General features: G+C 40.5%; 2 protein-coding genes across 3 annotated transcripts in view; both read right to left on the bottom strand.

The window, feature by feature from the left end:
* Positions 1–3,169, bottom strand: part of ppp3cca (protein phosphatase 3, catalytic subunit, gamma isozyme, a) — a 36,454-nt gene extending 33,285 nt beyond the window's left edge. Inside the window, exon 1 of one of the 2 annotated variants that reach the window (XM_082554942.1) lies at positions 2,226–3,169. In XM_082554942.1, coding sequence (XP_082411068.1) covers positions 2,226–2,286 — 61 coding nt within the window. In that variant the 5' untranslated portion in view covers positions 2,287–3,169. The remainder of the gene's footprint in view (positions 1–2,225) is intronic. The other variant, XM_082554943.1, reaches the window with a different exon arrangement.
* A 2,004-nt stretch (positions 3,170–5,173) lies between these two features.
* On the bottom strand, positions 5,174–23,368 carry vps37ba (VPS37B subunit of ESCRT-I a). The gene is made up of 4 exons (XM_082554178.1): positions 23,161–23,368; positions 14,677–14,848; positions 9,792–9,874; positions 5,174–7,664 (listed from the first exon to the last, which is right to left on the bottom strand). The coding sequence occupies exons 1-4, from the start codon at positions 23,263–23,265 to the stop codon at positions 7,176–7,178; spliced, it is 849 nt and encodes a 282-aa protein (XP_082410304.1). The 5' UTR covers positions 23,266–23,368; the 3' UTR covers positions 5,174–7,175.
* Positions 23,369–24,333: the final 965 nt, after the last annotated feature.

A 24,333-nucleotide genomic window follows, 5' to 3' on the forward strand; every position in this document is an offset into this window, starting at 1 on the left:
TGTTTACTTAAAAGCTTTGTCACACTGGAAGAAGGTTCCTGTACGGACAAAGCCGGCCCTGTTTAAGAAAAAAAAAAAATCATAAAGATACAGAATGGGCATGACATAACCTGACTGTTAAACATTTCAGGCAATAGCAGCGCTGACCACATTTACAAGCAATTGCCTGGAGGCTAGCTGGTAATCCCCCCCATTCCCCTCACATGCTGGACAATAACTTTTCTCAGTGCCAGTGGAGTGAACAAGCCATGCAGCTCAACAGGAAAGAGCCTGCTGTCCTCCAGTAATGATAATAATAGCAGTAATAATAAATTCTGGGGTTGATTTGCCTGCACGATCAAGACTGGAGCTGTCTGTTCAAACACAGATACAAATGAACCTCTGGCTGCCAGTAAACACACACACGCTAACACACACACTTACACTCTCCACTTCGTGGTGAGGGGGGGGGGGGAAGCGAAGCAGCCCGCTCATTTACCCAGTGAAGAAAAATGTTTTGTTAAAAATAATAAGCTAATAATATAACATTAAGCTGCCACCGCCCTGAGAGTGGCTTCTTATTAGAGGCTGCCTGGCCTAATTAGCATTAATGTTTGATGAACTCTTCAAAACTACACACACACAGACGCAGGGCCGCTACTGCACCGCATCAACACCCACAGCCTGGCAGGACAACAAACGACTCAAGAAACAAAGACGCGACTATCTGCCATCCTGCCCACTGAGGATAATGTTTTGGACAGTGATATGAGCCGGCGTCTCGAATATGTTCGCTATTGTTTCAAAATCCACACAATGGGAGAGGATTGAATTACAAAGATGCGGCTGGGCAGAGATGAATGGCGTGCACTGTGGCTGCATGAATTGTCAAGTCCACTTCAGATTGCTCTAATTATCAGTGAATGCATTACCCTTCACGAGCTAAACAGGCACAGCCTGGGTTTTTAATTTCCCGTCTCAGTCACTCGATCAAGTGGGGTGGTAGTTGCATCCGCTGCCCCTGTGGCCTGTCTGATTTTATTTTAGGTGCAGGGTCAGATTTATCACGGAGCAATAATCGAGTTCGATACGCATCAAAAGTGACACGAATCTTTACGAAGGGCCAAATCTCAACTTCACTGAGGGTCTTGCGGCATCGCTCAGCTGTCAGACCCGACTCTGAGGGACGAAATACCAGGTCAAAGGAAGTTAATTGAGCTTAACTGCTGACTTACACAACCAGAGGAGCATTAGTCTCAACAGGTCTATCAGTTAAGCCCTCTTACAGTCACAGGTTAGACGGTAGACTCAAACCCATTGTTTTTGTTACTTAAAATCTGCACTAATAAGAAACCGAGCCTCACTTCAATCTACAGTCCTTCTCTCCTCCCTGTCACTGTGATGCTCTCTCTCTCTCCACCATGTGGCTGGCCATGTTGGGAACATCACTGGGGAGATTCTTTCCACAATTAACTCACTCTCTCCCTTCTGGCTCACACTTCAGCATTCCAGTCCCCTGGCAGGACACTCTACTAGTGCCCTTGCAGACAGCGATGGAGGCTGCTTTGGCATTAAGAAGCAAGCGGTGGTGGTTACAGGGGTGGGGTTAGACTCTCTTTCTTTGGGGGGCTACCTCAGACTTTGCTATGCCTCAGCCATCATACAGGAGACACAACAGATGTTCGCCCAGTCTGTCCAATGAGCCTGGACGATGTAAGCGTGAAGGAATCCGTCTTGTTGTCGAGCTCCACTGGTAACCTGAGCAGACCTCGGGTATTCCCAAGAGAAGGCCTCATGATTTTAGAGTTCATTCATTTGAAATATCAAGGTGACCGGAGAGGACGGCTTCTCGGCTTTGATTTGTGCCAAGCTGCGATCACTGGCATAGGTACCAGTGGCCAAGTGTGAAAATAATACTTTTATGAAATCATGATCTTGACCTGATTCAGGTTCATCCACAGATATCTGAGCATCCCCCTGATAAAACTGAAAGGCTTATGAGACTGCAATAGTACACATTAGTATTCACACACGTACTGATGATAAGGTGAGACTTTAAGTGTATATGTCGCTTTATAAAGCGTGACTTGTGTGACCAGGTATAACCATTAAGTGCAACTCTGTCATGCAACAGCCCGAGTGTGTTTAAACAAAGTTTCTTCAAACGCTACAGGTGGTTTTCTGTACCAAACGTTAGCTTCCAGTCAAATCATGCATGATGCGCTGGTACTGTGAGAGACTCTCACCTTTTACGAGCCGTTCCGTTGTGGACTGTTTCTCCGGCTTGTCTTTATCCTTTCCTGACATGTTTCCACTGAACGCTAATGTGTCGGGGCTTAAATCTCGAACACTTCTCAGCCCGCTAGTCTCAGGACCAGCTAGCACCCAAGTCTGGCCGTCACCTCCGTCTTGACTTTCGGCTGGGGGGGTGGGGGTTCAGAGGCACTACTACTTTTATGTTCGCCCTCCCTAACGAACTGTGCAGACTAGAGAACGACAGAGGTCCAGCTTTTGTTGTGGTTTGACTAGCTAATAACGTAGCTAGCTCGCAGAAACATTAACACTAGCGAATAACTATAGCACAAAGTAGGAATTTTGACACTGTCGTAGAAATACAATTAACGCAAACACTGACAAGCGCTTGATGGTCTATATTTGTCAAGTGCAGCAAATAATACCCGGTTGTTACCCAGAGGGAGGCTGCCGTTAGCAGCTAATCCGATTTAGTTACTCTTTTTCAGCTAGTTAGCCAGCTAACATCTTAACGTATTGGCAAGTCGGCGGACAGGCAAAGACAGCAGCGGAAGACTGGCGTTTCATCTTCAGTGTGCGGGGCGCTCGTTGAAGGAAACAGTGACAGCAGCACGCGAATCGCGATTATTCTGAATGCATAAAGAGCGCAAGTCCTCCCGAGATGCAGACAGCGTCTTGACAGAGTATCCTCCTCCACCTCCTCCTCCTCCTCGGATTAAACTCTAATCTGACAGTGAGTGAGGAGCAGCGGCGGGTTTCCTACAACATGGTGGAGCCCATATGACGTGACTATGGAAACGCAACACGTGATTTAAGGGTGCGTTCAAAACGACAAACCCACTTCTTCGTATTGTTCTGTTTTTTTAAAGTAACCCGCAGTTTGCTTGGTTGCTACATATAAGCGAATGGAGAGACTGCCACCAAATACCACGCCAGCTAATAACGAGTTACTATGTCAACCGTGACAATGTCTCCCTCTGGCGTTCTCCTTTGGATTGTCATTTTACTAACTGTCAATGAACGCTTCCTGTTTTATTGATTTCCAAGTTAACTAATGCAAAGTTCGATCGTATAACTGGGAAACTGGTCTTAGCTGATACTTTAGAATGTGTGATCTTATATAGAAAATTTATATATAAGAAAGGGTTTAGAATCTATAGGAAGACTTAAACATGTGAATGGTTGTTATTAAAATTTCCGATTACGAGGTAAAAGTAATCCTGTGAGCCAACTGCTCAGGCTTTAGACTGCTTTAATTGCTCAGCTCATACATTTTTTTTAAAAACCTGAATCCAAATTATGTCAAATTGAGGGGATATGCTTATTACGGTCATTTCAGAATCCCAGCTCTTGCTGTTCAGTACAGCAACTCTGCTCTACTATCCTGCTGTTTAGACCTTCTGTTTGTTAGAAGCAGCCAATTAGAAGAAAGCTGGCTTAAGAGAGGGTGGCTTAAAAATGCTTGTTTTTGTCAATGAATAAAGAGCCTCACCCATTTAAGATAGATAAGGATTATTTTATGAATCATGTAAAGCTAGCTAAGTAGATCCACTTTAGAGATTAATAATAATGTATACTTTATTGATCCTCATGGGGAAATTCCTCTCTGCATTTAACCCATTCACTAAGTGAAGCAAGGGGAGCAGTGTGTAGGGACGGTACCTTGCTCAGGGGTACCTCAGGGTAGCCGTTCAGTGGATTCGAAACCCCCGACCTTCCGATCATGGGGCCACCACTCTACCTACTGAGCTATCCCTTCCCTTTATTTATTTAGTACCCACAGAAGTGTAACTAAAGGGTCTCATGTTTTGTTTTTTCTCAAGGAATAGCTTTGAATTCAGTAAAGGTGCACACTGTTGTGTTTCAGTGCACTTGCAGGTCCAACAAGAGACAAAGTAGGTTTTTCCATTGCATGGATTCAAAAACACCTCTTATTAATACACAACATTTATGATGTAGTAGCCTATTTAACCTAATCATATTGTAGTGGACAACCACTCTGCATGGACATATGTTTATATCAAATAAATGTAGAGTTGAATTTTAAAGACTGACAAAGCCTGGAGGCTTATTGCTCAAGAGCACTTTAAAGGAGTTAGACTTCTTTGTAATTCTTTTAAGGAAGGCATAAAGAAATGAGGGGTGGCTCAACAGTTATACTCTACAAATACATGAGCTGGGGGAAAAACAACTAAACTCTGGATTTCTGTATCTTAATCTAATTCACACTGCCATACAAAACAAAACAGAATTATATTCAGAACTGCTTTTCCCAGCCTGCACTGTGAGTAATTTACTCACTGTACTAAAAATAAATACAGCAGATTGTATAGAAATCTATCACAATTTCAAAGTTTTTCTTTGGACACTAGCCGCTTTTCAGTTGAGTCTTTGTATCTGACTAATTTTACAGGAATGTTTTTTTTGTTTTGTTTTGTTTGCTAAGCTACTTAACATTGACCCATGAATTCCAGCATAAAAAGGCACCAACCAAGGGATAGATCAAAGCTGTTTCTATGCACAATAGACAACAGACATAAAATAGCATTTTTGCTGCAACAAGGTGATTCCCAAAGAGCTATTAGCCTAAAACTAGAGGCATGGAGGACAAAAGAAGAAAGGGCAGGTTCAACAATCACGTACATCTGTTCAAAGAAGATTTGTACAAACTGTTTGTGCCATTTATGTTTGCACCTTTCGATAAATTGCTGCACCTACTTTGCAATTTCCTGGAAAAAAATATATAAGAAACGAGGGGTGGTTCGAGACTTTTGCACATTACTGTGCGAACTGTGGCACTGTTGCCCACATTAGAGGACGTTTTCATTGCATAACAACTATGGAACACTAGATGGCAGTCTTATTTCATTGTCAAAAAGTAACAGGTCTGTGAAACTCTGAGGAAGCTGTGGATTACAAAGAAAGCCCTGCAAAAAACGGATACAAAAAGAACAGATTTATTGAACTTGAAAATAGCATTAAATTCCACTTAAACATTCATTATAAGTAAATACCTACAACATTACACTGAAATTATCACCAATCACATATAAAACCATGGATGCAGAGGATCAGTTCGAACACAAAAAGCAGCTCAAGAGCTAAAAAAAAAAAAAAAAAAAAAGAAAAAGGAAAAAAAAAAAAAGGTAGTATTAAATAGGAATCCTCAAAATGAACACAGAACAAAGGCCATGCATGAAAGAATTATCAGTTGTTAGTCGTTAGAAATGCTGGTTCATCGAGACGTTGATGCTTTAGCTTCTGCTTTTTCCTGCTGACATTTGCTTACATGTGAAGTTCAACCACATGAGACATGACACAAGTGATTGACGAGCCCTGTTATTTTACCAATTAAAGAGAAAAGGAAACACTAAATACAAAAACCAGTAAGATCCCTCCAGGCGTTGGAAGCAGAAATAAAAGCACCACTTGGCACAGAGCCTGGGGGAGTGTCCCGTCTCTCTGGCACATAAGTATGGGCTTTCTGCTACCGGTGAGAAAGCAAAAACAGTCAGGCTTTTTTTTTTTTTCTTTCTAAACTGTCTCGTGGAACAGAGAGTCAGCGGGAGAGGGAGGAGATAATGCTCAACCTGTTTTGTTTTCATTTTTCATGTTAATCTGAGGCTGGGGCGTAAGGTGGGGATTCTCTATGTGAACATAAAGAAACTTGGAGTAGTCAGCAAGACGTCATCAACGTCACTTCAAGTGTAGGCACTCGTGGCTCTTCAACAGTGCACAGCGACCGCAGTCAGGAGGAGAGGGGGAAAAAAAAATTGATTTTTTTTTTTCCAAAACAATTGCACCAGAATGTTTCTCCCAAACCAGGTTAACCTCTGCCTCCCATCAGCACACCTGGCTTGCATGTACATAAGAAGAGTGTTTCAGCTCAATATCACAAACAGATACGTTAGGAACGATGGTACATAACCCTACTGTTTACATAAAAAATAAAAATAAAATAAAAAACTAACACAGAATGATGTGGGAAGTCTTTGGTGCTCAGTGTGACAGAAAACTGATGAGATCCAAAGAACTGTTGGCATCACTTCCAACCCCAACTGAGGGTGTTAACGACATAAAAGAGGAGTGTAGCACAGGAACCCACAAACAAACAAACAAAACAAACAACAACACACATCTTGAGTGTACTGTATGGCTATACACGAATCCTTCATTATGCGAGGCCACGCCGGCCTACTTGCTCTCTATTTCTTACAAGCTCAGCCTCCCATCGCCTTCCTCAACAACCCCTTTAAAAACTTGTGCCCTGAGATGGACCAGTCAGCCATTCTTTTACACGTGTCAATCAGTCTATCCTGGCTATTATTAACATAACTCAGTACGCTATCATAAGAAGATGCTGAAATTCAAAGATTTCTATGTACCTTATGAATGTTTCCTATTTAGAAAAGAAAAAAAAGTCACAGCATAGATGCAGTTTTTGCCTGAATATTCTGGGAACTATTTTCATCTACACTGCACAGTAATTAGGGTCTCTCCTTGCTTGCATTGAAGGTATCAGTAAATTAGTGCTCTGCAGATGGAAATGACTAATTGAACCCTTTTTTTTTTTTTTTGAAAAATCATAAAAAGTTGAGGAACATGTTTGAGGAAAGGTGAGAAGATGGCTGGGAGACAGAAAGTGCTGATAAATGAGGAGTCCCAGCTCAGCAGCCTGCAGACTCACGCTGTCACCACAGCCTGCTGCGCTTCCCCTAAAGGTGCTCAGGCTGGACAAGAGTCGAAGACGAACTCGTCGTTTTGTTGTTGGAGGATTGTTGGTGAGAATGAGATGTGAGCGGGAATCCATAGAGGTTTATTGGAGATCTGCTTCGGCCGACCAGACCAGCCGGTGCAGGTCTGCTTTCTTGTGTTGTGTTTGGTCGTAATCCAAGAAGGCAGACAACACAGTTCCAGTTCCAGTAGTGACAACTTTTTTAAATTTACTGCATGATGAATCCAGGCTGTGGGGCCATCCGGGGTGGGGCCCTCTGAGGCAAAGCAGGGGGGTACTGAGAGAGGTAGCTGTTGGGGTAGCCAGAGGGGATGTTGGGGAAGGGTTGCCCTGTTCGGGGAGGAATGGGTGGGTATTGAGATGCTGGGTACGAGAAGGGAGGCTGTGGCTCAGCGGTTGGAGGTGGACTTAGAATTGGTGCTGGCTGGGATGGAGGTGGCGGTGGCTTCCTTCTGGGCTGAGCGAGGGGGGAAGAGGAGCTGCTGCCAGCCTCGCTGAGGAGAGAAGCAGCTCCGGAGATTTCCTGAGAGCCGGAGGGAGGGACTGACAGCTGGGGCAGCCGCTGGCCCTTCATCACCATCTCCTGCAGCTTCTCGATTTTAACCCGTCTCAGGTGGGCCAGCTTCCTCTTGTTCTGGTAGGCATCGATAAACAAATCCAGAGTCATCTCCCCATCCAGTAAAGAATCAGCCATGTTCTGTGGACAGAAGGGATTTGGAGCAGAGTTAGAGAGAGAATAAACAAGGTTAATCCAAAAATAAATAAATAAAAATGCTGAAAAAGTTTCCACTGAAATTACGCTGTCAGTGTGAATGGCTGCAATAAGAAAAGGGGTCTGAAAATTTATTTATTTATTTTTTTAAAAAACGCACAAAATATTTGCACAAATTTTAGGGCTCTGGTGGGTCGAAGTTTCTAAAAGCAGAACGGGACTTCCTTCTTCCCGACTGTCACAAAGTGCATGCTGATAAGGGATCCTCTATTCCTGATACTGTGGGGTCTCTACCTGGCTAAAAAAAAAGTGTCTTGAGATAATGGCGTTTTGTGAACTGCTGCTACATGACTAAAGCTGAATTAATAAGACAGAGAGAGTGTCGACATGAGTCACACTGATAGGAATAGCAACGCGGGAGAATCACTCACTGTTGACGAATGTAACATTTAAAATGATTCATCTAATGGTGGGTTCTCTGCTCACTCACTTCCATTTGGTAAAATGTCACAAAAAGTGACAATTTTCCCACATAAACTGAGCGAACTAATTCAAATATCACTTCAACACTACACTACTAAACTATATTAACACTACTCATCAATGGCAGCTGCCTGCTCTCTATGTAGGTGAGGGACTGCATGCTTATATAAGAAGTCTGATATTTATCAGACACGTACAGAAGCACGAGTCTCATCTTTTCCACATCTACCACATTTACAGTATATATTTTATACTGACAACAGTCAGCGTACAGTTATTGACTGAAGAATCGAAGATGGAGCTAAATCATCGATCAGTGGGTTTGATATAATGTAGCTCTGTGTTTGATGCTAGAAGACGCAAACCTTTTAGAAACACCAAGTAAAACAACGTCTGCTACACTTAGAGTACTGAGTATAAACACTGGCAACCATACCAGTTTACGAGTAGTTTGTATTCTAATGTTTTTATCATACCAGGAAAAACAGCCGACGCACATCCTTGTTTCCAAATAAACTGGGACACTTTAAAAATGCTGTCAGGACCTGACGCCATACAGTGATATACTTTACTCTATCAACATTTGTGAAATGTGATGCTGCCATCCAAGTATCATTATTTTTAACAATACTTGCAACCAAAGAACTTCAGGTGCGTGCTCTTGGGAGCATAAAGGGTAAAAGACTTGCACAGCAGCTGATTTTAAGCAGCCAGTCAGTGCAGAGACTAGCAGAAGAAATGTCACATTCAAATATGATCTGTGATCACACGCTCTTAAAAAGAAGTTCAGCTGCACAAATCTGAGATTTAACTCCTGCGTAATTAGGCCATGACTGTTCATACCAAAAATCACTATCACGACCTTGATTACCACAAATGTTTTTGTAGAGGAAGTTGTAGAGGAAGTTTTGTTTTGTTTTAGGCTGCCCAGATTTACAGTTATTCAAGCTGTGAAACCGATTGCATGTCCCTGACAAATTTATACTTAAGCAATTTGATTGATTTGGAGAATATGGCAAATAAATCCAGTGTGGGAAGTGCCTGGAATGTAGGAGGAAGTTTGTACTGACAAAGAATAGCTCAGAGTAGCTCATTAGAAACAAGCTCATGTTTGGGAACTTCACCACTGTTATTAAAATGTCAACTGAGAACAACTCGTAGCGAGCTACTGCAGAATGCGATTTACACCACACTGTATTGTTCAGTCTATATTTTACTGTTCCTTTGTGAGTTTAGATTTCTTATTAGCTGTAGCACTCCTGTTTTGTTTTGTATTTTTGTGACATGTTAAGGCCTATTTAGGGTTGTGTGGTACTGGTTCATGTTAGGAGTTTCTGTAAAGTTCAAAAATAAATGAGAAAACCACATGTTGGAATATTTTTAATGATAAGCACAGTTCTTACATGACTGTGTATAATCTGATGAAGAACACCTTAAAACACTGACGGGACAGGTAGCAGTCACCTCTATGTCAGCTATTCTGCTGCCCACATACTCTCCAACAGGGATCTTAGATATGAACAATGAAGCCTCTGTAGGAGAACACACCATCAACTAGAGCAGCAGGTATAAGAATTACTGACCGAGGATACATGAAGTCATCCGTGGTGACAGCTGAAGAATGCTTACCTCTGTTTCCTCCTCTATTTTGGCTCCTTCTGCCTGAAGCAGGGCCAGCAGAATATCCAGAGAGGTGTTTCCTGACTTGTGGTCTGTTGAAGAGGAAGACAGAGGAACGACAAAGATTACTGTGCTGGGCCTGAACTGGGAGGAGGCGCGGTCGCTGTTGGCAGCAGTCAGTCAGAGTTAACCGTGCTTGTTGTATAACCGGAATTGTTTTCCACAATGTAAGAAAGCAAATACAGGTAGCAAGTCAAACCCATAATTCTTTCATCTCTTGTGAGCTCTCTGATGTAAGTGAAGTAGTAGAGCTGTTCACAATCCTTCAGGCATTTGAGTCACGGGATGATTACGTAGTGTTTACACACTGCTCAAAGGAACACAAATGTATTCTCAAACCAAGGAGCTCATAAAAAGACATCGCTTTAAACATGAATGTTCTGGCATTAAAAGGTTTCAATGAGCCTGTTACACAAAGCTGAGGCGGGACGTGTGAATGCTGCCAGTCAGTGTCCGGAGACTGCCACTTCCAAACCGTCAGAGCACGTCTGTTTGCGGTGAACTTGCAAAGCTCAACTGAGTCAACTGAAACTGCCCTGGTGTCTCCAAGGAGGAGCACAGTTTTGTTTGTGTTTCTATGCAGGGATGAAAGTCTACACCAGCTGGAGCTGGGACTGCATCCTGACGGTGAGACCAAGAACACCAAACTACTCTCCATCTACACACAGTCCAGTCTAACCTGATGAGCTCTTCTGGACAAATAAATCAAGATTTCGAGCTGATATAGAGCAACACTGGTAAACATCCATGCTAGAAAGCTACCTGTAGCTCAAAAGTGCAAACATTAACATGCTGCCCCTTGACAGCTGGAACAGACTCCATCTACTGGTCTAAGGAAGCTTGATTTCAAGAGAAAAATCCAGTACAGGTTGGCTCATTGGTGGTACTGAACAGCAGGCGTTCTTTGTTCTGATTGGTTACATTCTGACTGTATCTAAGGCAGAGACAGACTAGCTGTAGAGCTTCAAAAACGCTGCCATCGCTTGAAAAGTCCAAGACATTTTAAAGACAATCCGAGTGTCCCTTCATTAATATATTACATTACATATATTATTACATATATTATCATTATTATAACAACAAGCTTGGGTTCCCCAAAAGGAATTGCTAAAGCACCTAATCCTACCCCCTCATCTCAGTCTGGTCCCACTTTCCCTGGCAGCACCACTCTAAGATTTCCCAGCTGTCTGAGCGTGTGCTTCCTCCCACATGAGACTAAGCACGCCAAGTTGTGTTCCAAGGCCACAGTCAAAGTCTCATGCAGCTTTTCTGGTGTATTAGTTCCGAATGTTGGGTCTTTTATTAAGGGAAACGGAAAACGAAAGAAGTTAGTGGTAACCTTTTTAATCAGTATGGGCGAACGCTGGGATAAAGAAGCTTCATTAAACGAATCCAAAGGTTGTGTGGAAAACATGACAGATAGTGAAGGCTTTTTCAGACACACCTTGTTAATAGTCTTGATAATTACACAGTGGGTGATTGTAGTTACCTGAACTACTGTCTAACCCTTTTAAACACTAACGCCGAAATGTACCAACACATGTTGTCCTTGTTGTGATCAGATCACATTTAACACACTAGCTGAGGACTTGAATACTAGCACAATGAGATTTAGCTTGACAGAGTACACAAGAGCACACACACACACACACACACACACACACACACACACACACACACACACACACACACGAGCAACATGACGGTTTTAGTTAATGATCAACTTTAGATAAAAGCTGCAGCCTGGCTGCTTGTCATCTCATCAAGAAATAACACAATCTGTGAACAACTTTAACCCTTTGAGTACAAAAACCTTAAATAATGGACAGTATTTGATGCTCGTCTTTACCACACGTGATGCTAAAGTGTGACAAGGTCATAAAACAGCCTTCTACGCTGAGTTTAAGTTTATTCTGTTAAGACTAAGACAAAAACATTCTTAGTGTATGTATCTTGTTTCAGATATTTCTTTCCACCCATGTTCAACAATTACTATAAGTTAAATCACTTGTCGCTAAACAGGTCAAGGTTAACCACTATAGCCTATATTGCTTTCTCTTTATGCGGGATGTGAGAAAGAAACTGAGCGCTCACTTTCTTTGCACTTTTTTATGATCATCATCTGCATCATATGTGCCAAATGCTGGAGACTTTTGATCCCACCATTAAGTTGCTGATAGAAGATCCCTTCTTATTCTTTTAGGCCACTACAATGATAATGGACAATCATGGAAACAGACTTACAAAATTCATCATTTCCACTGACTTTGTGAAGAACAGACCATCTCTACCTTTATTACCTACGGCAAACTTTCAGGAAATATAAGACAACGTAAAACTTTATTTTTCTTGAATTTAATTTCAGCCTATGAAAGCCCCGTGTTTAGAGGTCAGATTTTCCTGGAAATCCAAAATGCTGCCCTTAGATTCCAAAAAACAAAAAACTCCCTGGCTGGGGCTTCATGCTTGACACAAAGCCTTTTTCCGGGGTGAACTCCCATCTCTTATTGTTTCCACCTCGCTCCCATAACAAGGCAGATTCTCAGGCAGATCAGCGCACAAAGCTCCAATTCTCTGACTCAGTGGAGAATTGGGTGAACACAACACCAGTCTGGGCCTAGAGATCATGGGACGGCCATTTAGTAAATGAATCCACATCAACTTCTGCTGTGAATATGTGAAAAGGGGGAGTTGTTGGCCTGCCTGCCTGCCTCTCTCTCTCTCTCTCTCTCATCCTTCCAACTTCCACACTCCCTCCCACCCACTGTGGCTGTTTTATAGCAGCTTGCCTGGCAGCACAATGCTCCACTGAGGGCTGGCGTCCTCAAAGGCAGTGGATAGTGGTGATAGAAAAGAGGGGGAGTGCCTACTGGACAGTAAAGGGTAAAGCAGAGGCCATATAATTTCTGGAGAAAAAGAGAGGACATGAGGGAGAGCTGGTGTTTGACAATATGCAAACGAGCGCACAACAAGCTACTGTACGTCTAATCTCCCATCTGGGTCAAATGACTGTTTCTCTCAGCTCTGAGCATCGCTGTCCCTCCCCAGCTACTCTCCAGTAAATCCACATCTAGGACAACTACTACATGGCAGGTGGGGGTGGGGGACACTGGGTAACCTACATCTGACAAAAGCCACTTCATGCTGGCAAACAAAATCACAAGGTCACAAAAACACACTGGATTGGTATAATATCAGTCCAAGCACCAAGAAGAGAGCTTAAAATATTTGACGCCGATAACACGGTAACAAGGAAAAAGATTCTTGAGAACTAAAATTTATTTAACGGAACTTCATTTTCACAACACAGAAATCTCCCGTTGACTGTGACAACCTTTGAAAGCTGTGAGAGCCTGTCTTTCCAGCAGAGACGGAGCCAAAGTCAAACTTTTATCAGAGCACAAGCGGAATAAATGACTTGCATTCTATTCTGAGTGAGCTGCTTAGCAACCGTTGCGTCACCAAGGTCACAAACATCGTCACGCCGTCTTCTTCACATGCTGAAGTGCTGTGAAGGTATGCCGGTGAGGGACGCTACAAGCCTGTAACACTTTCATGAGTTTCTCAACCTGAGCTGCAGTTACATGTTGAACAGCACTTCTGGGAACAAGGCTGCTGAGGCCTTCTACAGTAAATGTGACAACTGGTCAAACAGGTCTCTTGAGTGTGTGTTCATGTACACAAACAGAAGAAACAATGAGGAACAAAGGCTATGTACCACATCACCTTCCTAGCAACAGGAAACTGCTATCACCTTTAGTTTCTTAGGGTTTCCTCACCAATTATGACCATACTGTGTGTTCTGCAGCACACCCATAATGATATGTTGATTACATCAAACAGGTAGTGTAAAAACTATAACAGAAGCTGTTTTTGACTGGATCACAGATAGAATCACGTCAGGACACTGAAATAATAATAAACCCTAAAACAATCCTAAACAGGTCTTAAAAATACCCCAGACATTTTCATAATCAACAGTGACTATGAAATGACAGTTGTGTTGTGACTGGTTACTTAAGTCTCACGTAAATAGGAAGACTGATTTAAAAAAACAAACAAAAAAAAAACAAAAAAAAAAAACACACAACAAAACAAAGCAGAAACTTAGAGAGAACTTTGGCACTTACACGGGTAAAAACAAAGTAAGATTAACTAAGCATTTCCACCACTAGATCAGTAAGTAACCAAAACCATCTCCTCATTCGCCAATTAGGGTTTTAAAAAAGAAAAGTGATCCATTCCTCACCTCCGTCATCAAAGCTTAGAGAAGGGTGATGGGGACGTTGACCACTGGCACTATGACCACTTCAATTTTTTTTTAACTCAAATGTTAAAAAATGTGAAGGAAATAAAAATAACTGATTTCACTACTAATCATGAATAGAACAAAATATATTAAAAAGATTAAATAAGGTCCCCTGTTTATCATTTGCAGTCTGAGACAGAGTAGCTCAGGCATGACTTGCTTCCGTTTCTAAATGCAAACAGAAATGTTCACTCTGTTCAGAAATGATGTGAAGGCCTTGTGCACAGATATTTAAATGTACTTACTGTTAGGATGTTAATATGTGAGAGTAAACTTGTTTTCCCCACAGTGTACTACAATAATGCAACAAGGAGTTTAAAAAGCACAGCTGCGATTAGCAACACACCCTGTGTGTGTGTGCCTTTTCCGTTTCAGGCTATTCCCTTGAGCATTTCTGCAAGTATCACTTCTCAGTGACTTCACGGATAACAGTGTTCAAATTTCCTTTGGACGTTAAAAATTCAAGACAAACCGTTCAATAAAAAATGCCTCTAAAACTCTCTCTCCACACTGCTGCTGCCGTACCTAAGGTGGACTTGCGGAGTTGATAGGATTCAAAGCCCTCTTGCAGACTGCTGTAGCGCTTGATGAGCTGCTCTTTCTTGTGCTCCAGTCTGGGCTGCAGGGCAAGGTTTTGCTCTGCCAGGGTTCGGTTGTTGCCCAGTGTCCTCTCCTTGTTCTGCTGGACTTCTTGGATCTACAAAACAAGAAATAAGTGTTATTAGTATCTGTCTTGAGAAAATGTCCTTTTTCAACACTGATCACTGATATAATCATCAATAATTAAAATGTTTGGTTAGAGGAATCTCCTACAAACATCTGCACATGTTTAGAAAGACAAATTCTGGCCATGAAAACCCAAACTTCATCTGCCTTGATCCACACCAAATATTCAGTATTTTTAAACGTCTTTAACCAAGCAGCAAGATACATGAAAAACAATCTATATAAACAAAAAAGAAAGTCCTGAAAGGCCTTGCTCAAAGCTATCGTTTGTCATTTTGGATATTTTCCATCTAAAAAGAAAAATATCATAATTGGTCAAATTTATTATTATCTCTTTTATTGGGACAGCTGTTGAACATAACAGTAGTTTGCCTTTTTACATTTTCTTTGCTGTCACATTTTAACTTATAATTGAAAAATAAAGAAGACAGAAAAAGGAGAAAAGAAAAGAAGAAAAAAAAAAACAAAAACACCCCCCCCCCCCCCCAAAAAAAAACAACAACAAACAAACAAACAAAAATTAGAGACCAATACTGGCAAATATCTTTACAGTCCCAAAAGATGTGGAAATGGTTAGCTCCATCTCCCCCACATCTCCAACATTTATCACCAATTCCTCGATATCTTTGTTGAGCAGGGGTAATGAAAAATCTCATAATGCTTTTCCAGCAAAATTCACGCCAAACATTAGACCCAGTGGTAGCCCACTGTATCTTGCATGCGTGAGCCCAACACTTCTCAGTAATTGTCAAATTACCCTCCTTTTCACACTTCACTTTAATATACAGAGCGCTGTCGTTTTTACACCGCCGGATGCGGTTATATAATTTAGAAATAATTTTACTTTGCACTTCAGAATTGGTCAAATTTAAACTCTTTAAAGTTTCGAGTAGAGCAGCAGACAACAAAAACAATATAAAGAGAGGAAGCACGGACCTTCCTAACTGGTACACTTTATTAGCAAACAATGAGCCTGACGTGAGGACACGACTGATTTGTCATGGCAGGAAACCTGCAGGTCAAATCATGTTCTGGGCTCCATTCCATTCAGGTGTGTAAACACCTGTTTCCTGATGACTCACTTGCATTACATTAAGCACTGACTACGGAACTGTGCAAAAGTCTTGAGGCAGCCTCATTTCTTTATATTTTGCTTGGAAAATGGGGAACGGGTGCAGAGATTTATTGATACGTGCCAGCTTGCATGGATATACAGTATGTAAGACAGAAACAGAGTTTGTACAATTCCAATATAATAGAAATTCTCCTCATTTCTATTCTTCAGAAATAATTCCCTGGGCTCCTTGGTGGATATTCCAAAGGCATTCGTTGAACGTTGGCTGGCTGTTTTTCCATTTGGGGCTTTTTTCGATTCAGGTATGTTTTTACTGCAGTAGAAAAAGGAGAAACCAGAGCAGCAATTTATTGCTGAAGACTGGTAGTGTTCTATTGTGTGGTCTTCTATCCAGGTATGCGTTTATTGCATTGTTGTGTTTGTACATGTTCCCAGACACTTTTCAGATTCTTTTACACAGTGACTCGAATTCTTAGATTTTTCTGTGCTCGAAATTCTATTAGTTTTGAGACGATCCCAACACCACTGGCTGAATTGCAGCCCAAACAAAGACAGAGCATGACAGTTAGCTGTAGACATTGACTGTTATATCTAAAAAAAAAAAAAAAATTTATTTGGATTTACAATTAAGAGTAGTTTCTTGAGAGCTACCCTTCCACTGAGACCATTTCTAATGAGACTTCAGGGCAGAGTAGATGGATCAGTTGAAGGGCCAGATGCATCTCTCAGGGCTTACCTCCCCATTTCTGGCAATACTGTTCACCTGATTTTTTTTTTCTTTTAATTAATAGCTATTTAGGAATTAAATTCAATTTTATTTATAAAGTGCCAAATCACAACAACAGTCGCCTCAAGGCACTTTATGTTGTAAGACATGCATACAGAGAAAAATCCAACATATATCATATGACGCCCTATGAGCAAGCACTTTGGTGACAGTGGGAAAGAAGAATTCCCTTTTAACAGGAAGAAACCTCCAGCAGAACCAGGCACAGAATCACCTTGCTGGGAAATAATTACTATTTTATGCCTGTTAAACTGTGTTATATTTAGCATTTTTCAAAGATTAAGCTAAAGAAATGGGAATAAATTATACCATATTTTTCAGACTATAAGGTGCACTTAAAATCCTTAAATTTTCTCAAAAATTGACAGTGCGCTCATAATCCACCTTATGGTCTGAAAAATACAGTTGTGTTTTTGTGGGAGGCTGCTTGTAATGAAGTGCATGAAGATTAAATTTAAAATGTGTTCTTTGCCAAGTTATCCGTTGTGTGCAGACGAGTTAAAATGTTTTGGTGTGTGATAAGTAGCTCAACAAAATGTTTTTTTGAAAATGCTCAAGGACTGGACTGAAAATGAGTGCAAAAGCAGTCCAAAGAAAAATACCCTGCAAGAAAAACATAAAGAAACAAGAGGTGGCTCAGACCTTTGCACAGTCCTGTGTACACCTACAATCAAACCAGTTGTTTTTTAATAATAGTGCAAAATTTTACAAAATGACAAGAAGATAATTTAGATAGGAAAGAAACGATTCCATTTGTAATTCTAAATCCAAGATATGAAGGATTTCCTTTTTTTCCACATTAATGTTAGTGCACACACTTGACAATTTTATCAGAATATACTGTCATATCAATGCTAATACAATTAATAATACAACTAACAACAGTTTTGTTTTCAAATATCATGCCAAAAATGTTTCAGTCTTTAAATTTTCAGTCTATGAAATAAAATTAAAAAAGTGCAGAAAAAAAAAATACCTGTAACAATTCTGAAGAATCTTAAGTGACATCTTCAAATATGTTTGGCTGCAAGACCAAAGGCTTTCTCTTCTGTACAAATGTAACAAAGAACAGCTAGGACTTTTATATGAGTGGCAATTTGCAAAGGTTTTGTTTTATTAGTATCTTACATAAATGTTCCCACACATAGGTGCACATTTTGTTTTTTTACATTGTTGCTCAACAGATCGTCGTAATTCTGAAAACACTTGATACAAGAAATCTTAAAGAAATTAAGAGACAAAAATCAGGCTTTTAAATGACTGAAAGTGTAACAGTGTTGCCAACGACCCTAGAATAAAACACAAGCAAGTCAAAATGCTTTTTGCTCTCTATTCTGCTCAGTGTGGGAAAGTAGAACAGAATAATTGAAAATTAGACTGCAGAATATATTTATTACCGTACCCACTTTTAACCACAACATGCACAGTGGGCAGGAAGCAATGACTATATAAGCTTCTCTACCTGGAAAAATCCGTGAATGAGCTCATATGACTGTTGGTAATACTCCAAAAAAAAAAAAAAAAAAAAAAACATCTACTACTTGTGCAGTCTTAGCTAGAGGACCAAAACAAAGACGTGAGACAAAAATGCTGGCGGAACAGAAGCAATTTGTACCGTGCTGATGTTTGGAGTGATGTGTATTATTACAGAGTGACTTGACTCACAATGCAGCAACTTATGATTCAATGTTAATATCATATGCATACATGCATATATGAGAGAGAGAGATGATGATACAATGTCATCTTTTTTTTCACTGTGGAAAACTCCATCCACGACTGTTTTTAAATGACGAGTTGTTGAATAATTGGTGGAGTATTACATCAACACAAATATGAACTGAAACAATGGAGACAAATGGGATAAACAACATGTTACAGTTGGAACAGCGGGGGATTAAAGAAGAAAAAAAAAAATCTCTTGTGCCTTCTCTGATGACTCATTTCACACATCCAACATGTTCTATGTACAAACTCAACTAGGACTGGGCGAGAACACAGGAAAACTCTAAAAATACTCCACAGCGCAGGCCAGGCTTATGGAATAGTTTCTAAAAGTAGTCAGTGGTTGGACTGAATGAGGGGAGGCAACATTTTATGCAGTAAAAGCAGCTAAACAAGTCTACTATAACTACAATTTGCACCGTCACATCTCCAGGTGACTGGTCTTACTACTGGAAGATCTGATTTGCTCATTCATTACGGCCCCACTAGTGATGCAGAGCTTTAAAATAGCATCTATAACTGCAGGCTTGTTCTGTCAGAGCAAAACCATATTATTGTTTACTTGCGGAAATGCTCTACATCGCAGCCCACCCTCCTGAAATAATGACAACGAATGTAGGTCAAGCGCTTGCCTGGATGGACCACAGACCTGAACTTTGGAGAGATGCTGAAATAACCACAACTGAATTCAGGTCACTGTAACGCAGCACTCACAAAAACATGAAAAAAAAAACAAAACAAACTAGAATCACATCTTGCATCGGTTATGGAAGTGAGAAATAAAATTATGAAGTCTGAAACTGCAGACTGGCTGCAGAGTTCTCAAGTGGAAAGGTGAAGAGTTCAGGCTCTTTCGAACCATGGGTCAGAAGGATTCCACTTAGAGAAGAGGAACAATTGTGTACAACGTAGAAATGACACTGTAGTGCAAATGCAGTCCAGTACAGTTCTGCATGGACTCTTGAAACAACATCACACTGTCTGAACGTTTAGACACAGCAAAACTGATTTGGTATAAAAGTCTAAAGACTCAACTGTTCAGTTATTTCTAGTAATCAGGATTCTTAGGTTGCTGGCACAAAAAGGGGAATTATATGGTCGATAACAAGTACTGTAGATCCAAACACTAGTGTGGAAGATGCATCCTGCATTTAAGATGCTATTCCAACGCCTCAGTCCTTTCTTGTTGTTTTGAGATAAAGTGAAAGGTTTTACTGAAGGAGATTCTCATCAAAGATATGTAGCAAACTAGCAAATCTAGTGTTGGGACACTAGATTTGTCCCAACACTAGATTTGCAATGTCAGGTGCATGATATTGACCATGCACCTGACATTGCATGGTCAATATCAGATGCTACAAGTCAAAGTAGTAGTACCAAAGTCTTAATTCTCTCGTTACTGTTACTGAGCTAGCTAACCTAGCACTGTTTTCCTTGCTCTTCAACAACATGATCAAAAGGATGAGCCCCGGCTTTCCTTTGTCATCATTACAAAAAAAAATAAAATAAGAATGATTATGTACACTCCCCAACTAAACAAACCTTGAGCAAGACACTTTCCTGTTTACTGAAGGTCTCAAAATAATAAAAAAAAAACAAACATCTTTATCTTAGCTGGCTTCAAAATGGACAGTAAAATAAGCATTTAAAAAGCCCATCAGGAAATGTTTTATAGAAGTGCTTAATTCTTAACCCTTAGATACAGTTTGGGTTAAATTTGACTACATATGGTGCTCAACAGGAGAAGTAGAGGTCAGACAGAGGGTCGGGGGGGGGGGGGACCTTGACACATAGGCACAGTCCACCTGCAATGTAACCAAATAATCTCAAAATAAACAAACTAGAATCCTTTTACTGTGAACTAACAGAGTAAAGGTGAGGTTGGGAGGAACATAAGGTTATACAACCACCTGAGCTGCCATTTTAGTGAGCCTGGGAAAACTGCACGTCCCACACACGCGAGGTTTCCTGCCACTGCTTTGGAATGCAAAGACTAGTTTATAATAAGCTGTGTTCTAATTGTTGAATAATATTTGTAAATACAGATGGCATGGATTTTTCATGTTTTAGGTAAAACAACACATGATGTAGTGTGAGATGTTTTTCTCCAAAATGAACATAGAAAAACCTTAAGAAAATATTCTCTGTCTGCACACTGAAAACAATAATTAAGGAGTAATTGTCCATTTATTATTGTCAGATGGGCTTTTTATACATTCTTAAGATAGCTTTGGCTCTTTGGTCAGCATTTCTTTTAAACGTACTTATAAATAAAATGCCTTGACTTGTAATGGAGAGAATACCTTACATTGTATGGTTAATTACTTTAGAATAGCCTTGTATCCCACCAATTTCTGATATTCCAGGTTTGACGGATGCTCGTGCTACATAAGTTAGCTGCTAGGTCTTCACTGACACCATGACATGTTACTGGCATCAAAACTTGAAAATGTTTGATTACACCTCCAAATAACAGACTACAACCTTCACCAGCACAATTCCTGGATTAGTGAAGGTCTTAAAAGATAAGCCACATTAATCTTAATTCAAAACAGACAGCATAATGGAAAGCTGGCTCTTCGCCAACACCATCAACAGGATTGGTATTGGTATAATTTGTGTCATTAAGAAAGCAAATCAATGTCTGATTACACCCACAACCACACAGACCTTGAAGTGATACTTCCTGGTTTACACAATGGACAGCATAATAGAAAGTCTAAATATGCTGAAACATCAGTGAGAATTATCAAAAAAACAACAACTGGGTAATCAACATCCTAGCAGCCTAGTGAAGCGTATCTGCAATTCTTAGTCGTTCAAAAACAGGACGCACTGAAACTAAACAAATTCACAAAAGGGCTATTTGCATTATTCAAATGCCAACACAGCCAGTGTGTTTTTTACAGAACAAGAAGATTGTTGCTTACAGAAAAGCGTACAGTGCCTCTCAGCACTCTCATGTTTCATTCAGTGCCTTATGACACTTACTGCCTTTGTTCTTATCCACTGTACTGTGAGCAAAAAACTTCCCAGACAGTTTCAAGTGTGGTTCAGGCATGTTTTTAAGTGTCCCATTCTCTTAAATATCTCTTGCAATCTTATGACTAACACAAGTCAACAGCTGCAGTGTCATTCCTGTTCCTCCCTCTCTGTAACCTATGGGACTTGGGAAAACGAAACCATAGAGACAATCAGACAGGGTGTGGATGAAAAACAGGAGCGACAACACAAAAGACCAACTCACAGCTCAGCATTCATCCAAATGCCAAAGGCCTGTAGTCTTGCGTCTTGTAGTCGAGCTGAAACTGTCATTATGTTGATATACAGAAGCTTGTGCTCGAGTTTCTCAGCTCTGTGAATAGAGGCTTTTCATCACCTCTCAGGCAGCGAGTCATTATTGCGCAAAAAAAAACTAAGCTAAAATTAGACAACACCTCAGCGTCATGACAACAGACAAGAAATTCCCAAGTCCTGACAATATGCATTTAATGTTTGTGATAAACAGTCAGGTCCAAGCTGTTGGGTGAAAAGCAGAGGTGTGAAGTGTTTCCTCTGGATTTAGCACTTGGTAGGGAAACGTTCCAGCAGCTGTGGTGGGCAGGGGTACAGTTAATCTACTTATATAATACACTGTATTGGCTACTCAGGAGTACAATTGAGTACAATTAAAATTATATTCAGTGCCAAAATTAAACTCATATTCACAATAATTAATAAATAATTATGATCTTGTAATAAAATGTATATGAATAAGAAGGGTGACCAATTTGACTTTAACTATTTTAAGTATATTTAATGCCAATTTTGTTTGCATTACTTAAGTAGGATTGTGGCTTTTACATAAGAAACCATAAATAATGTTACCTAGACTTGCTTTCTACGCTTTTTAAAATTTTAATCTGATTATCCATCCTTCCTGGAGAGGGAGTGGTGGTGGGGGAGTCTTGTTTTGGGGTCATTTTTTCCCCAATGCTCCCCTATTGAAATATCCTGGAAACGCCCCTGGTGGCGGGGCTGATTCAGCAGGAGAACATAAGGGAAGATTAAAACCCTCAGTGGAAGAGACGGTTTTAGAAAGAGAAGCAGCAGCCGCAAGGGAAATAATCAAAAGGGCAAATCCTGTATAAAATGCTAATCTTTTAGCCTTTCGTCTTAATATGCCAAATATCTGTCTGCGCTTTAACCATTCTGGGCAGCATGGCTGTAATCGTTGTGCGTATGGGGGGGAGAAGTGGGGCTTATCAGAAAGACAGACTTATGACACCGTGAAAAGAAACTGCTGAGTCCTTGTGCTGCTGGAGCAGAGCCAGGCAGTCAATATATGAGCCAAAATGTAACGATTAAGTCGTACTCTTGCATGTGATTACTACAAAAGATTGACAGGCTTTGTTATCTGGGAAACGAAAGGTTTGTGGAGAAGCTATGTCGAAACCTTGGAACTCCGTAGCGTTAAAACTTAAGACAATGCTCCGGCCCGTTGTTAACCCTGTTTTGGGCTACGAGACGTGTAAGTTCGCTTGACAACACACGTTTAACATTAAATCCTCACCGCGACCAGAAACAGCCATTTCCAGTAACTGAACCCAGCGAGTGTTGGGAAAGCACAACAAAGGCTTGAGGGAAAAAAACACAGACACAGTGGCCGAGAAAGGGGAGTCAGTAGCTAACACTGGACTACAAAAGATTTACATACCTCGTCCATCTCCTGTACCATTTTTGTGAGCTTCTCGTCGTCCTCAAGAATTTCGTTGAGCTGAACCAACGTGTACCCGCTCAACTTGTTGAAAAAACTAGACATTTTAGCTGCTGTTGTGTGTTTCTCCTCCGCTGTGGTCCCTCTCTTCTCGCCTCAAATTGTGACAGCTGACTGAGCTTCCCTTACAGGAAGTAGAGAGAATACAGGCCTAGTGCCGCCTTCAGGTGCTGTCAGAAATATTGCTTTCGATGGGAAAATGAACCAATAGTGTACGATCCAACGAGGCAGGAGTGTCAAACTCATTCCGAGTTCATAGGCCACAAACCAAAATTACATTTCTTTATGATTTTAGCAACATACAGAGGTTATAGACTGCACGTAAAAGATGGGTACGTAATAGTTTAGATTTGATTTGTGTGGCCTGAATTGACGGAATTAAATGTAAGGTAGTAAGCTAGCAATCTTCCTTATTAAAATGTACCCGAAAACTGCATGGTGCAATGCAGACAGACATCTATCAGTTAAAGCTAAGACTGATAAAATACTAGAGTTTCATTGACTTTTAGAGAAAACCCTCATATGGTCATTACAGGAACTGCACTTGTTGGTAAATCCACCAATATCATTGTCACTATCACCACCTTCACCTTCATTACTATATTAATAAAATCAGTATTATTGTTAATACTATTATTTCGAAATACTGTATGTAATTAGTGTAAAAGTAATTCACGCTGTCTCAACATGTTCACTCTCTTTAACCAAGGCCTTTAAACACAGCTACATGTGAACTATTATGCTTGAGAATAGATTTATAAGTCAAAGTCACTTCACAAACAGCAGGTGGGCAGGACTTATAAGCTCACAACCAGAGCTGTATGCCTGTGATGACCATATTGGGGATATCCATTCTCAGTGACAACGTACAGTGCTAGAGCAAAGAATCTGTCTGAAGTATCAGAAGCCATTTTTGACCCACAGGGATTACTTATATATACAGTGACTTCATTATTTGAAACTTTGTTCATGTTCAATAAGAACATCAACTATTAAACATAAATATTTATTTGTAATGTGTTTATTTGTAATGTTTTATTTTTGAAGTACAAAAATAACATGAAATGTTGAAAGTGACAAAAAAACCAACGTAAAAGACCATTAAAAACCATT

The sequence above is a fragment of the Aulonocara stuartgranti genome (assembly GCF_965226115.1).
Source record: "Aulonocara stuartgranti genome assembly, chromosome: 12".
NCBI lineage: Eukaryota > Metazoa > Chordata > Actinopteri > Cichliformes > Cichlidae > Aulonocara > Aulonocara stuartgranti.